Source organism: Xenopus tropicalis, chromosome 8, assembly GCF_000004195.4.
Source record: "Xenopus tropicalis strain Nigerian chromosome 8, UCB_Xtro_10.0, whole genome shotgun sequence".
Classification (NCBI taxonomy): Eukaryota; Metazoa; Chordata; class Amphibia; order Anura; family Pipidae; genus Xenopus; species Xenopus tropicalis.
In genome coordinates this window covers 23,121,443-23,137,562 of record NC_030684.2, presented here as the reverse complement: position 1 = coordinate 23,137,562, position 16,120 = coordinate 23,121,443, and the positions used below count along the sequence as shown (strand labels likewise).

At 42.4% G+C, this 16,120-nt stretch overlaps 1 protein-coding gene across 1 annotated transcript in view; it reads right to left on the bottom strand.

Annotated features, from left to right (window-relative positions):
* Nucleotides 1–16,120, bottom strand: part of ecm2.2 (extracellular matrix protein 2, female organ and adipocyte specific, gene 2) — a 54,737-nt gene that overhangs the window by 13,430 nt on the left and 25,187 nt on the right. Inside the window, exons 5-6 of the mRNA XM_002935511.5 lie at nucleotides 14,722–14,854; nucleotides 11,976–12,133 (exon numbers count right to left, since the gene is read on the bottom strand). Coding sequence (XP_002935557.1) covers nucleotides 11,976–12,133; nucleotides 14,722–14,854 — 291 coding nt within the window. The remainder of the gene's footprint in view (nucleotides 1–11,975; nucleotides 12,134–14,721; nucleotides 14,855–16,120) is intronic.

The following is a 16,120-nucleotide window of genomic DNA, read 5'->3' as shown; positions in this document are numbered from 1 at the left end:
TTACGTCAAATGCATTATTGTAATGGGATTTTTTTTTTTGCAGCGTTTTTCTACCATTTTTGGGGGGGAATTTTTTACCCCGCTACTATTTCTTGACAAGTGATTAGCATGTTTGGTAAATAGCCCTAACTATAATTGTAAACGGCCCATTGGAATTTATGTGATGATCAGGTTGAATACAGGTATAGGACCTGTTATCCAGAATGCTCGGGACCTGACGTTTTCAGGATAAGGGTCTTTCTGTAATTTGAATCTCCATACCTTAAGGGGCTGATTTACTAATCCACGAATCCGAATCCCGAATGGGAAAAAATCGGATTGGAAATGAACATTTTGCGACTTTTTTGTATTTTTTGCGATTTTTTCGTCACCGTCGCGACTTTTTCATAGCCATTATGACTTTCGTGAATTGTTGCAACTTTTGCATAGCCATTACGACTTTCGCGAATTGTCGCGATTTTTTCATATTGAGTACTCGAAAAATTCGCGACAATTCGCGGAAAAGTCGCAAAATACCGATCATTACGAAAAAAACGCATTCGGACGGTTTTCGGACGTTCGTAGATTAGTAAATGTGCCCCTAAGTCTGCTAAAAAATAATTTTAACCTTAATTAAACCCAACAGGATTGTTTTGCCTCCAATATGGATTAATTACTGTATATCTTAGTTGGGATCAATTGCAAGGTACTGTTTTATTATTACAGAGAAAATCTGAATTATTTGATTAAAATGGGGTCGATAGGAGACAGTTTTATCGTAATTCGGAGCTTTCTGGATAATGGGTTTCCAGTATTCCTGTATTAAAAAAAATTGGTCAATGTTCGACCAACTGCCAACTACTGCTACTGTCAACTCCTTCTTTTGCCGACCCCGGGTTCCAGCCCTAGTTTTTATACACATAGCCATGATGTTTTACTAAATCTACTAAGCTGAATTTTAAAGCATAAGCTGCATTAATTAAATAAGTCCAGTCAATTTATGATTTTTTAATGTAATAATATGGTTTGAAAAAGCTACCTAAGCCTGGTCCCCTGTTCCCCTGCTGATCTGGCTGACTACTTGAGACTCAAATAAAATGTAACAGTAGTCGCCTGTCCTCATCCTGTCTTCAGCCCGCATCCTCCAAATCCCATGTCTGTAAACTGTGGAAAAGTTGTTACAATCAATGTTTTAGTCCCTCCTCCCCTGAAAGAATTTCAAATGATGTCAAAAGAGAACTGTTTTGCAGGTGGAGTTCAGTATTTGAAAATGGTATTTGATCATACTTTTTGAAGGAACAGATTACAGTAATAGGTATATTAGAGGGTTTCTGTGCGATGTGGACCTCTTCAATAAATGTTGGTTTGGAAGCCAGAGTTCCCCTTTAAGTAAGAAGGTTGCCAAAATTTAGAATCAGTTTCACACCCTAAAGTTTGATTTAGAATTCATGACATAATATTTTACTTAGTAAGGATGACAAATCCCTAACTATGAGTCCTTTGCATCCTGTAGTTACAAGCACATATTAAACCTTTGCTGGGATTTTGTAGGTAAAGGGAAGGGGAAAACAAATGAGTTAATGAAGACATATTTAGTTCCACAGCATCGTAATTTTTCTACCAAAGACAGTTCCCTGGAATACCAACGACTTCAAAGGGGATTGCACATTTACTTTTCCATTCAGCGTTGCCTACGTGGTGCTCCACAAATACAGGCATGCTGAAAGAGTCCCCTGTATTTCAGTGTTCAAATAAATCCAAAGTAAAATACTGAAGCATGAAAAATCAATAATAAACACAGACATGACATACAAAAACCTGTCCAGGTTTCTTAATGTAGCCCTTTCTTTCCCCCGTGCAGGAAATAATAATGTTTATTTATTCTTTCTGTTATTTTCCCTTTTAGCATGTGCAGACTGGATGTTGGGGTTGATCCTGTCCCTCTATAAGGCTTGATCAAGTTATATTTCTTGGTTTGTTCAATCTTTCTATCTTGTCTCTACTATGTCAGCCTGCCCTGGAGCATACTTGAAGGTGGGGTAACTAGTGATCTAAAGAACTCTTCAGGTGCTCATACATAAGTAGATATTTGGTGCAAATTTAGTAATGCTTGATCAAATTATTAACCTATTCTATACGAGGTACTGCACTCAGGAGACTGTTAGTACCCAGTGGCAATATGAGTTCTAGTGTGATTGCCAGTGTTACTCAGTGTGTATCTTGTTGCATGTATGTGGTCCTGGAGCAGCAGTTCCATGCAGCATTTACTTGTGAGAGATGCAGGTGGGTTTTCCTCTTGGAATCTGAGGTGCAGACTCTAAGGGGGGAACTGGCAGCACTGAGGGCAGCTGCAAACATGGGGGAGAACAGGCGGTTCACTGAGCAACCACTGGCAGGGGCCGGTGTAGTGGGGGGTGGAGAAGGGACAGTGGATGTTAATGAGGGAGAAAAGTTTGTGACAGTCAAGAGGGGAAGTAGGGGACACAAGGGTAGGGGGGCTGGTCCACAGCTTGTACAAACAGTTTTAGGTGACGGGGATACTGGGGCAGACAACTCTGAGCTGGCATGTATGGAGCAGGCTGACTCTCACAGCAGCCTGGGAGCCGGCACCTCTAATACAGGTGGGGGGAGTAATGCTAGGAAGGGAAGGCAGGCAATAGTTGTAGGGGATTCAATTATTAGAAAGGTGGATATGGTAATTTGCCGCAAGGACCCTACAGACTGCCGGGTCTTTCCCAGCCCCTCCAAATAATTTGTCCACTCGTTCCACATGCCAAACCCAGGCAAGCAACACACAAAAATAGAGGAGGTGGGGAGGTCCTCAACAACTAGGCGATAACTTGAGGGCGAGGACATCCAAGGTAATTTTTTCAGAGATATTACCTGTGCCACGAGCAACATTAAGAAGGCAGCGGGAGATTAATGCGTGGCTGAGAGATTGGTGCAGGGAGGAGGGCTTTGGGTTTCTGGAGAACTGGGCTGATTTTTCAATCGGCTACAGGATCTTTGCCAGGGATGGGCTGCACCTCAATGATGATGGTGCAGCTGCTTTGGGGGAGAAGATGGCTAGAGGGTTGGAGGAGATTTTAAACTAGAAGTGGGGGGGGGGGTTGCGGAGGGTACAGCAAGTAATTCTGTGGTTAGACAGGATAGAGGAGGTAGTAGGCATAATAAGGGGATGGGGGAGGAGAATTGCTGTGGGATACTGATAACGGCAGGGAGGACCATAAGTTGTTTATGCGACATTCTCAAGCTGTTACTAGCATTAAATGTATGTTTTCTAATGCAAGGAGTCTGACTGGTAAAATGGGAAAGCTGGAGGTACTAGCGTTGGAGCGGAAATATGATGTGATTGGCATTGCTAAAACTTAAATGAGTGATTAAATGAGTTAAATGAGTTAATATTGGAGGTTATACATTGTTTCAGAGGGTCAGGGGCAATACAAAAGGAGGAGGGGTGTGTCTGTTTGTTAAGCAGGAATTAAAAGCAAATATTAAGGAGGAAGTGATGGGGGTAACAGAGGGAGCTGAATCCTTATGGGTTGAGCTTCTCACAGATAGTAAAGAATCCTCCAAGTTAATGGTAGGGGTATGCTATAGACCCTCCTAATGTAAGCGAAGAGTAGGAACATAAGCTCCTGTTGCAAATAGAAAAGGTTGCTAGTTTGGGGCAAGTGATAATAATGGGGGATTTTAATTATCCTGATATTGACTGGGGCAATAGTACTGCCAGGACAGTAAATGGGAACAAATTTATAAACTTGTTGAATGACAACTATATGTCACAGGTTTTTGAGGAGCCAACCAGGAACCATGCTATATTGGATCTAGTGATCTCTAATGACCCAGAACGTATAGCAGATGTGCAAGTGGTTGAACCCCTGGGTAATAGTAACCATAATGTTATTTCATTTGTTGTTTAGTGCAGGAAACAAATATACACGGGGGCAACAAAGACCATGAATTTTAGAAAAGCAAATTAACCCCTTCAGGGCAGTGCTTCAGAGCATAGATTGGGGCAGAAATGGTCATTTAAAATGATATTAAATCATTACTGTTCTCAATTTATTTCATTAATTTCATTAATGTAGACCTATGTGGCTTAATTCTGAGGTAAAGAAGTTAATAGGGAAAAAAAGGAATGTTTTTAAGAAATATGTCACAGGGGACAGAAGCTGCGTTTAATGAATATAAACACTATAACAAGTGTTGTAAACAGCAATCTGGAAGGCAAAGATAGAAAATGAGAAGCTCATTGCGGCAGAGGCCAAGACTAACCCCAAAAAGTTTTTTAAGTATATTAATAGTAAAAAGATGCAGGGTGAGAGTGTGGCCTCATTGATTTATAGTAACAATATGGTTACAGCGGATACAGAAAAGGCAAATGCACTAAACCACTTCTTTTCTTCTGTGTATACAGTAGAGGAGCCAGTGGGCCAAGACCCACTCGATAGCTGCACTGTTGCCTCAGCTCCAACTACACAGTGGTTGACACAGGATATGGTGCTTAAAGGGTTACAAAAGATTAATATGAACAAGGCACCTGGGCCAGATGGAATACACCCTCGGGTGAGGGTCAGTTTTACAGTGGCCTTTGTTTCTGATATTCTCAGACTCGCTTTCATCAGGTATGGTACCTAGGGATTGGAAGAAGGCGAATGTCATTTCTATATTTAAAAAGGAAGTAAGATCTCAGCCTGGCAATTATAGGCCTGTAAGTTTGACATCCGTGGTGGGCAAGTTATTTGAAGGCTTGTTAAGGGATCACATACAAAATTATGTAGTGGAGAATGCCATTATGAGCAGTAATTAGCATGGCTTTATGAAGGACAGGTCATGTCAGGCCAATTTAATTGCTTTTTATGATGAGGTAAGTAAGAAGCTGGACAGTGGGGATGCAGTAGATTTAATCTGTTTGGATTTTGCCAAAGCATTTGATACCGTTCCCCACAAACGACTGCTTTCTAAACTAAGGTCTATTGGTCTTAGTGAAGTCGTTTGCACATGGATAGAAAACTGGCTACAGGATCGGGTACAGAGGGTGGTTGTTAATGGCACATTCTCTGCTTGGAGTAAGGTTCTCAGTGGGGTCCCTCAGGGTTCTGTACTGGGTCCACTTTTGTTTAACTTATTAAACTACTTTTAAATATTTTGTGATTACTGTTACATCTTTGCCTATGATTAAGTGTCTGTGTAAGGCAGTACTCCAATAAAGTAAATTTTTAAATTAAGAATTCTGCCTGAAGGTTTTCTCAGTGAGTGCATGCTCTTCAAACAGAGTTCTAATGACACCCAGTTTGTGGGTGGGAATTGAACAACAGATATTGGTACATGTGAGTTTGTTTCCTGTATACTTCTGTTTTTAAGTTACCCTCTATAGCAGTGCTGTCCAACTTCTGTGGTGGTGAGGACCAGAATTTCTCTAGCATATATGGTGGTGGGCCGCTAAGGAAAGCCATTTTGACCACTCCCATTTTTAACCACACCCACTTCAAATCACACCCATTTTATCACAATGGTGGTAGTGCACAAAAACCCAAATGCTTGGTCCTCACTGCGGGGATATCAATCATTGATATGTGAAAAAATTATATTATGTCATATTAAGACATATGCCTTAAATCCTCCCCTGTGTATAGCACAGCAACCCCCAGCACATAATTACACACCTTAGGGACCATTTAATGACTATTTCCAACTGCTAACAAACTCCCAGAACAAACCCCTGCCAGGTTCACCTCCCACAGGCAGCAAAGGGCAGGCAGAGTATGGCACACATAGGCAGCACTCTGCCAGCCCTATGCTGCCTGTGTGTTCCATACTCTACCAGCCCTATGCTGCCTGTCTGTGCCACACTCTGCCTGCCCTACACTGCCTGTGTGTGCCATACTCTGCCTGCCCTATGCTGCCTGTGTGTGCCATACTCTGCCTGCCCTTAGCATAGTTCAGGCCAGCATAGGTCAGGCAGTACATACAATGTCTGAGATGTGAACAGGTGAACAATGTGGGTGATTGCAGCCTGAGCCTGGGGTGTGAACACTGCAGGGGGTGAACAATGCAGGAATTAAAAGGTGTGAACAACACAGGGGATTACATTTTTAAACAATACAGGGGGATTACAGCCTGAATCTGAGGTGAGAACCATGCAGGGGGCCAGTTAAACTCAGTACTGATACCATTTAAAGCTTTACTTTAGAGCTCTGCTCTATAGGATGGAGATCAAAATTTTGCATGTTCTGCTGCTGAGGGTGTTATCTTGCTGCAGTCGATTTCTTACAGTCTCAGTTATTATTATTACTAACATTTATTGATAAAGCGCCAACATATTCCGCAGCACTGTACAATAAGTCCCTGCGGTAGGTATACATGTGGACAATGAAGTGACATAATATGATACCATTGTTTCTTCTGCTTCTAGCTTAATTCCATAAATTTGGACAGGGAAGACAGTTGTTTTGAATGAGGTGTAAAGGAGGCTATTAATGTTAAGGTAGGCAAACCATCCCTAAACAGAGGCTGGTACCTTCAACACCACCTGTCCGCTACATAAAATGCTCTTTAAACATCTGTACCCTAGCTGTTTCAGAGGTACAATGCACCATTGTGATTTGATTAGTGGAAGAGTTTATAAGATGAGGACTTCCCATTCCAGTCAGTTGAACTGAAGAAGCTGCTTGGACGAGTAGTGAAAACTTATTTGGCAAGTCCAGTTGCTCTAGATTTACTTTTTCTAGATATACCATGATCTGTATGAATAAAAACCTTCATAGATGATGGTTTGTTTTCCTGAACTGCCCAACTCATGGATAATCATTTTATGCTGACCCATGCATTACAAATCCAATCACTGTCCCAATCACTGAATATTTGGGTTAGCCCACTGCTATATCTACTTTGTCAATGAATGGTATTAGTATTCACATTTGTGAATCCCCACTCCTGGCTCTACCTAAGCTGATCAGAAAACCCTGCACTACACTGATGAGTCCCAAGAAGGGCGAAACCGGTCTGTAGTTGGGAATCTGATCAGCTACAGGTATTATCCTGGCTTCTGCTTTAAAAACCCGGTGGGTAAGCTTTTGCCTATAGGATAATGGTGCAAATGGTATTTTTCTAAGAGCCTTAAGGAATTTGTTCCCAGAATACCTTTGACTTATAAACATTGAGTCTCAGCAGTCATTTTAAATATTTAGGCCCGTGTGGATTTCCTATGTGTACTATGGTGTTACGGACTGTATGCTTAGAAGCCCTGAAACTGCCAGGAGTACCTTTTAGGTGTAGCAGGAGAGCCCTGCCGACCCCGGTGTTTACCAACGCCCTTTTGGGGCCCCGGACTTTCTGCGGCAGAGCAGACAGGGATCCAACATACAGCCAAGGTATTCCAGTGAACTCGGTACAGAAAGGGATCAGACGGAGGCAAAGTCAAATCAGGTCAGTGGCAGGCAGCAGAGATTCAAAGTCAAAATTCAGGCAAAAAGTCAGAAAACCAGGCAATCAATCAATATAGAGCTTAGCTAGGAACTTAGAACCACAGAACCAGCTTGGGCGATTCAATAAACAACGAACCCGGTTTAAATTCAAATTTGGCACCGAAAGTAACGTCATCGGAACCGCTGACCGAGCAAAGCCAGCGCTATTGCGCATGTGTGTGTGTGCTTAAGGCCGGAAGGTTGCGCACAGGAGCATGCCTCAGCAGAGGAGACCGGGGACCGGCACGCATCAAGGTAGGAACACGCACAGTCTTACAGCTACCCAACAGCTTAGCTGCCACCCAACATCTCTCCTCAGGACTAAACCCCTTCCAATGAATAAGGTATTGAATGTTACCTCTGAATTTGCGAGAATCCACAATCTCCTGTACCTCAAACTCTTGATGCCCTTTGACAGAAACTGGAGTCGGAGGAGGAGAAGCAGAAGAAAAGGCATAAGTAACTACCGGTTTAAGTAGGGAGACACGGAAGGAGTTCGAAATATTCATAGTGGGAGGGAGCTCTAGCTTAACACAAACAGGATTGATGATCTCCTTGACTTTAAAAGGACCAATGTAACGAGTACCCAACTTAGATCAAGGGACACAAAGCTTGATATTCTTAGAAGATAACCATACGGAATCCCCAACTGCGAAACAAGGAGCAGGTCTACAATGTTTATCTGCTGCCTTCTTTTGACGGAGAGACGCCTTCACCAGAGCTTGATGATCTGAAGACCAAATGGACTTGAAGTCGTGGACAGCAGCTTCAGCGGCAGGAACATCCACTTTGAGTACAAAAGAACACAGAGAAACGGGAATCCATCCATAAACACAGACAAATGGAGAAGAACCTAAAGCTTTGTATTGGCGATTATTATGAGCGAATTCAGCCCAAGGGAGAAGTTCAGACCAGTTGTCATGGTTTTGAGAAATAAAACAGCGAAGAAACTGTTTGAAGACTTGATTGGTTCTTTCAATTTGACCATTACTCTGAGGATGATAAGCCGAAGAAAAATTTAAACCAATTCCCAAGGATTTACAAAAGCGCGCCAAAAGCGGCACTCCAAAAGCGGGAGACAAATTGGACCCCTCAGATACAATGACAGAAGGAAAGCCATGGAGACGGAAAAGCTCTCTAACGTGGGCCATCTTGAAAAACCGATCTACGACCACCAGGATTATGGTAAACTCTGCTGACTTTGGCAAATCCACAATAAAGTCCATTGAAATATCTACCTAGGGTTGACTTGGAACAGGCAGCGTATGAAGGAGACCACAGTGGAGACACAGAGGAACCTACTGCTGGGCACAAATAGAACACGCAGCCACATAGTGGGAAACATCTGGGACAAGAGAAGGCCACCAAAAGTATCTGGAAATGAGATTGAGTGTCTTCTTAACCCCTGGATGGCCCGCAAATTTAGAAGAATGACCCCACCAGAGGGTCTGAGAGACCTTAGCCTGAGGGACAAAAGTCTTACCAGATGGGCACTCCAGCGAATTCTCAGAAGCCTGCTTGACTAAGGACACAGGAGCCTCCACTTGCTCAGGGGGTATAATCGGACAGGGAAGAACTGAAAAAGCTTCTTTCGAAGACAGGGATCTGAACAAGGCATCAGCTTTGACATTCTTGGATCCAAGTCTGAAAGAGATAATGAAATTGAAACTTGAGAAGCATAATGCCCATGTAGCTTGTCGCAGGTTCAGTCCTTTAGCAGAAGAGATGTATTCCAGGTTCTTACGGTCGGTAAGGATTGTAACAGGCTCCAAAGCTCCCTCAAGTAGATGATGCCTTTCTTCCAGTGCCAACTTTATGGCCAGTAGCTCCCGATTGCCAATATCATAGTTTCTCTCAGGCCATTCGGTAACCGCAGAAACCTTGTTAGGATCCATCTCAAAGCCAGATGATGAGACAATATAGCCTAGGAAGGAGATTTTAGACTTGTGAAACTCGCACAAAGATTATTCTCTCTGAGACGTTGTAAAACTGACTTGACTTGAAGAATATGTTCGGCCAAGGAAGAGGAAAACACCAGGATGTCGTCAAGGTATACCTCAACACACGACTGCAGCATATCAAGAAAAATGTCATTTATGAAGTCTTGGAAGATAGCGGGGGTATTGCACAGCCCAAAGGGCATGACTAGATATTCGTAATGGGCATCACAGGTATTGAACGCAGTCTTCCACTCATCCCTTTGACGGATGCGGATTAGGTTCTAAGCACCCTGAGGATCAAGTTTGGAGAAAACCTTAGCTTCCTTTAATCTATCAAAGAGTTCTGGAATTAAAGGAAGTGGGTAGTGATTCTTTACTGTGATTTTATTGAGACCACGGTAGTCAATACATGGTCTGAGACTCTCATCCTTCTTTTGTACAAAGAAGAAGCCAGCACCAGCAAGAGAACTAGACTTCCTAATAAAACCTCTAGAGAGATTCTCTTGGATAAATTCTTTCATGACTTGGGTTTCTGGCACTGATAAGGTAGGTTGGAGGCATAGTTCCAGGGACAAGTTCAATAGGGCAATCGTAAGGCCTATGTGGTGGAAGAATTTCAGCATTCTTCTTCTCAAAGACATCAGTGAATTTTACATAGCATTTAGGCACGAGAGGGGAATCTTGTGTAATAGATGAAACACAGAGAGGGAAAACTGGAGCAGGCAAACACTTAGAATGACAGGAGGATTCCCAGGCCGTGAGATCACCGGTGGTCCAGTCAATGTCTGGGTTATGCAGTCTAAACCACGGGAGACCAAGGATAGGTGGAGTAGCAGGACATTTGATGATGAGGACAAAATCTCTTCAGAGTGTAACCACCCCACCCGTAATTGCAGCAGAACTATGGAGGATGTTAACAGCCCTGGAGATACAGGTCGACCGTCAACTGCATGAGCTGAGAGTGGCACTTTGAGAGATGTAGAGGGAAAGCCACACTTCCTGGCAAAGGAAAGATCAATGAAATTACCTGCTGCCCCAGAGTCCAGGAATGCTTGACAGGGGAAGGACTTAGAGCAATAGGATAGGGTAGTGGGTACAAAAATTCTAGAAACTTGTATATATGGGAGTGAATCAATACTGCCTAGGAGAGACTCCCCACTCAGACCTAGGTGGTAGCATTTCCCTGATGTTGAGGCCTTACAGGACAAGCCTTAAGTAGATGCCCACTCTGTCCACAATACAAACAAAGACCCGTGGTCCTTTTACAAATCCTCTCTTCAGGAGACAAACGAGTGGCCTCTAGTTGCATAGGCTCTTCAGCTTGAGGACCTGGAATAGAGGAGGGTTCAGAAAGCAACACAGAAGGAGCAGGCGGATTATGGGATTGTGATTTTGGGGATTGCCTCTCTTTAATCCTGGTGTCTATGCGGATAACAAGGGACACCAACTGCTCAAACTGTGTAGGCAAATCCCTTGCAGCCAATTCGTCCTTGATAGTCTCATTTAGTCCTTGCCAGAAAGCTGTTACCAGAGCATCATTGTTCCAGGAGACTTCGGCCGCCAAAGTATGGAAATCAATGGTGTATTCTGCCGCGAACAAAGGCATTGATCTTTTGGCCAGGGGCATCGAAGGATCTTCTCGTTCCCACAGAGGTGGAAGAGATGAGCTTGTTGAGCCTCCTGGAACATCAGACGCTTGAGGAGCGCTTCTAGGACATTCGCCAAGGAACCAGCAGCAGCAGTGTGAGAGGGCTCCATGTTGGCCCATACTAACTGTTATGGACTGTATGCTTAGAAGCCCCGAAACTGCCAGAAGTACCTTTTAGGTGTAGCAGGAGAGCCCTGCCGACCCCGGTGTTTACCGATGCCCTTTTGGGGCCCCGGACTTTCTGCAGCGGAGCAGACAGGGATCCTACACACGGCCAAGTTATTCCAGTGTACGCAGTACAGAAAGGGATCAGGTGGAGGCAAAGTCAAATCAGGCAAAGGTCGGTGGCAGGCAGCAGAGATTCAAAGTAGAAATTCAGAAAAAAAAGTCAGAAAGCCAGGCAATCAATCAATATAGAGTTTAGCTAGGAACTTGGAAGCACAGAACCAGCTTGGGTGATTCAATACAGACAGGAACCCGTTTTAAATTCATATTTGGCCGCAAAAGTGACATCAGCGTGTCCGTTGACGCCACGGGGCAGCACCAAGCGAAGCCAGCGATATTGCGCATGCGTGCACCTAAGGCCAGTACGCACTGGTGCGCACAGAGGAAGGACACTCACAGGAGCGTGTCTCAGCAGAGGAGACCGGGGACCGGCTCGCATCAAGGTAGGAACATGCGCTGGACCCGCAGTACCCCTTACATCTGGGTAAGGTTTATTGGCTCCTAATAATACTGACCCTAATTTGTGTAAATATGGCAGTGACCTTAGTGTCAACACTATATACATAACAGATAAAATTTAAATCATTCAGAAAAGTTCTAAATTTACTGATACCGTCTGCATAATAACTATCTCTTTGAAGCATTTTAATCTGTCACTTTAAATCGGGAACTGTTGATTCAATAATTTAGGGCTGGGGCCTGTGAATAAGTTACCTGTAGAGATGCTGGTAGCCCAGATGGGATCGCTCTGAACTGATTGCGGTCTAGCCGTAAATATATCAGCTTCTTCAAGGGTTTGAAAGACAATGGGTTGACGTTGCCATCATGAAAATTATTTCCCTCCAGTTCAAGTGTCAGCAGATTGCTCAGACCTGTGGGTAAATTGTGTGAGTTATAGAACAGCCGCACAGCCATCCTGCATTGCATTATTTCTGATTTTTATATTTAAAATTAAACTTTGTGTGTTGAAATGGACAAACGTGATGCTGGATCTATATTGACAGCAAGTTGGAAATATGAGCAGCACTAAGCTGGGCATTGTCTCACCTTTGACATTCACTTTTACATTAACTTCCAGTGTGTTACCATTGTGTCAATGCTTATGGATAAACTGTCCTACTGATGAACAGATGGCACACATGCAGTTTTATGGACAAAGTGTCTTACTAATGAGTGGGTGCTATGCATGGAGTTCTAAAGGAGAACTGCCCTATCAATAATCAGGTGTCACACATGCAGACTTATGGATGAACTACCCTATCAATAATCAGGCGCTGCACATGCAGACTTATGGATGAACTGTTCTACTGAAGAGCAGGCACCACATGTGCACTTTTATGGATGAAGTGTCCTACTCATCAGTCGGCACCACACATGCAGTTTTATGGAGGAAGTGTCCTATTGATCAGCTAGCGCCACACATGCAGTTTTATGGACAAAGTGTCCACTGATGAGCAGGCACCACGCATGCAGTTTTAATGCATACATGGATTTTTATGTATGAACTGTCCAACTGAAGAGCTGATGCCTATTGATGAGCAGGTACTACACATACAGTTGTATGGATGAACCTATTAATGAGAATGCATAAAGTTAAAGGCTAATGAGTGTTATGTATCACAGCCCTTTCTCCAAGCCTATAAAGAATGCTTTTCCCACAGTCGCTGAGCCCAAAACACATCTCTTTTTGTAGCATTACAGATGTGAATTATGCCCAGACTATTCTCGTTTTCCTGTTGCACAATACGACGGCTAGGCTTGCAATATTTCTCTATTACATCCTGCACCCTCTTTATCATGTGCACATGTGATATCACGAGTTTCTCAAGATCCAGGCCAGCAAGAGCACGAGTATACGACCTATCCTCATGTTCACACACTTTGTAGTGATGATTACAGCAGGCTGAAATTTACTGTGCCGCACTTAGACCTCTGCCTTTGCTCTTTGTATTGCTGAGGGAGGCAACTGAACTAAATGTACCAGAAAACAACAGACTGTAGTGGTCACATAAAAACAGTTTTTCCATACATTGTCTGACATTATGATTAATAATGTCTCATGCTGCTTTATTTTTTTCTGGGCAGATGACTGGCTGAGTTGTTTAAGGTCAACACTACTTAAATAACCTGGCCAGGGACAGGCCTAGGCATCAGAGCCCCAGTTACCAATACTTTAGTCTTCTTGCCATGCATCATTACTCATTCCTTATTTTCTCTCTGTCCCCCATTTACTTTTCTTGCTGCACTTTCCTCTTCTTTGGCCTTTCATCTTCTTTCAAGTCCACTTTATAATTTGATCTCCTCTTAGTCACATTTACTCTTACACCCATTTTCCCTGCTCCCCTCTTATGATGCCTTTACTCACCCCCTTTTGTCGGTCTGCCTTGTTTATGTTTCTAGCTTTCTTCTCTGCTTTATGTCTATTCACACTACCCTATTTGTCCTTTTGTCCACTTTCCTAACTTTTGTGCTGCTTCCCCTCTGCTTCATTTCAGCCTCCCTTTTTCTTCTTTCTGCTTCCTTTACACCCTTTTATTCTCCCCTTTTGTTTCTGCCCCATTTATGGTTTTCCCTGCTCTCCTTTAATCATCTTCCCATTCTGTCTTCCCCTATATCATGGTCTATTACCCCCTTTATTTTAAATCCTCTTCCCCGTTATTCATTCCTCTCTGAACCCCATTATCTGCTCCCTTTATACTTTCTTCTTCTCCCTGCAATATTTCTCTTCTCTCAGTTCCCTTTACTGTTTCTTCTTTTCTCTCTGCACTTTTCTTTCTTGTCTTTTTTCCCTTTAATGTTTTCCTTCTTCGCTGTTTTCCCTTTATAGCTACCTATCTTATCTACATGGTTTTTACTATTACCCTTTCTCAGTACCCCTTTTATGTGCATTCATTTTGTCTGCACCCCTTATGTTAACATTTCCATTTTTTGTTTGTCCTTTTCAGTCTGTCTTCATTATTTATTTTTTATAGTTTTTAAATTACATGGCTTCTACTTCTGATTCTTTCCAGCTTTCAAATGGGAGTCACTGACCCCAGCAGCCAAACAACTATTGCTGTTTAAGGCTACAATTTTATTGTTACTTTTTATTACTTTTCATTCTGTTTAGGTCCTCTCCTATAAATATATCAGTCTTTCATTCAAACCAATGCCTGGTCACTAAGGTAATGTGGACCCTAGTAACAGATAACTGCCGAAATTCTAAAATGAAGAGTTGCTGAACGAAAAGTGAAATAATTACAAAATAATAAAAAATGAAGACCAAATTGTTTCAGAATACTCCTCTCTACATCATACTAAAATTAACTTAATCCCTTTAAACAGTTTACTAAGGAGCATGCGTTATGGTATAGACAGTCACTATTTATTGGGCCTGTGGGGGTCTAGGGTGCATCAACTCCCTGCATAATTTTACTCAGCAAGTTACTCAGCAAGTTACTGTACTCATTGCATTCCTTACCCCGAAAGCTATGCTTGTCCAGCTCTTTGAGTTCATTGTCATTGACCTTCAGTTCTTGAAGGGATGGAGGTAGAAATGGGAGCATGGTCAGGTGGTTTCCATCCAGGTTAAGACGTTTCAGCTTTGTCAGATTCTGGGAAATATATCCAATATTTCTTTGTTAACATGTATTTAAATTGACTTTGATTTTTCTGATATATTGGTAAAATTGGTAATAATTGACCAGATCCGAGATGCACTTAGATTTTTTTTAAAAAATAGCCCCAGTCAGTGTATAAGTAGGGCATCTCATATTTTTGTGCCTTTCTTTTTTGAACCTGCCAGTTGGATAAGGGACTTTTCAGGTTCTGGCTATTATTAGTGGTCAAATATGGAAAACATAACCATGATGGTCACCCTGTTGAAAGGATGTCCAAGATAATAAACAAGACTTCCCACTACAATTTTCATGTGCCTTCATGCTATGCCTTCCATCACCAAATCTGAGCACTTATAGGAAAAGGTATTCCCACTATTCATGATGTACTTGAGTATTATATAGTAGTTCATATCATGTTTTTCCATTAGAACCATCACTCCGCACCTTCTCCAGAATATTCCTACCATTCTGCCAACTAAAAACTCTTCACTAGCTACACAACTGGATTTATTCTTCCTCCCTTCATCTAGAATCTTCATCTATATTTGTTTCTTATGAAAACTCAATTTTTCAAAATAAAATCTTAGAGACACTACTTTCTTTATCTGAAACCCATGGGTCATCATGGATAATTGTGTGCCTACAAATTTTCAGTGCCGGACTGGCCATAGGGATACCAGGAAAACGCCTGGTGGGCCCAGGTGTCAGTGGGCCCTCCTGCCTCTTACCATTTGGCCTAATTTATGGTAATTTCATATTTCTCTATGGAAACAAAGAGACTAAATATAAAGAAAAATAGATTACAGTATGTAAAGATAAAAAAAGATAAAAAAGAAAAAAAACACCTGCACTGTTTCAAATGGAAACTCCGTTCCTCCAATCTAAAGGGGTGGCCTCTGGTGCGTTGATTGTTTTTATGGGAAAAAAGAACATCCCCCATCTGCCAATAATCCCCTCTAATGTACTTGTACAGAGTAATCATTTCCCCTCGCAAGCGCCTCTTTTCCAGAGAAAACAACCTTAAGTTCATAGTTTAAATCTTCCATCCCCTTTACCAGTTTAGTTGCACGTCTCTGTACTCTCTCCAGTTAATATCCTTCTTAAGGACTGGAGCCCAAAACTGCCCCCATACTCAAGATGAGGCCTTACCAGGGACCTATAAAGAGGCAAAATTATATTTTCATCCCTTGAGTTAGTGCCCTTTTTATGCAAGACAGCACTTTATTTACTTTAGTAGCCACAAAATGACACTGCCTGGAA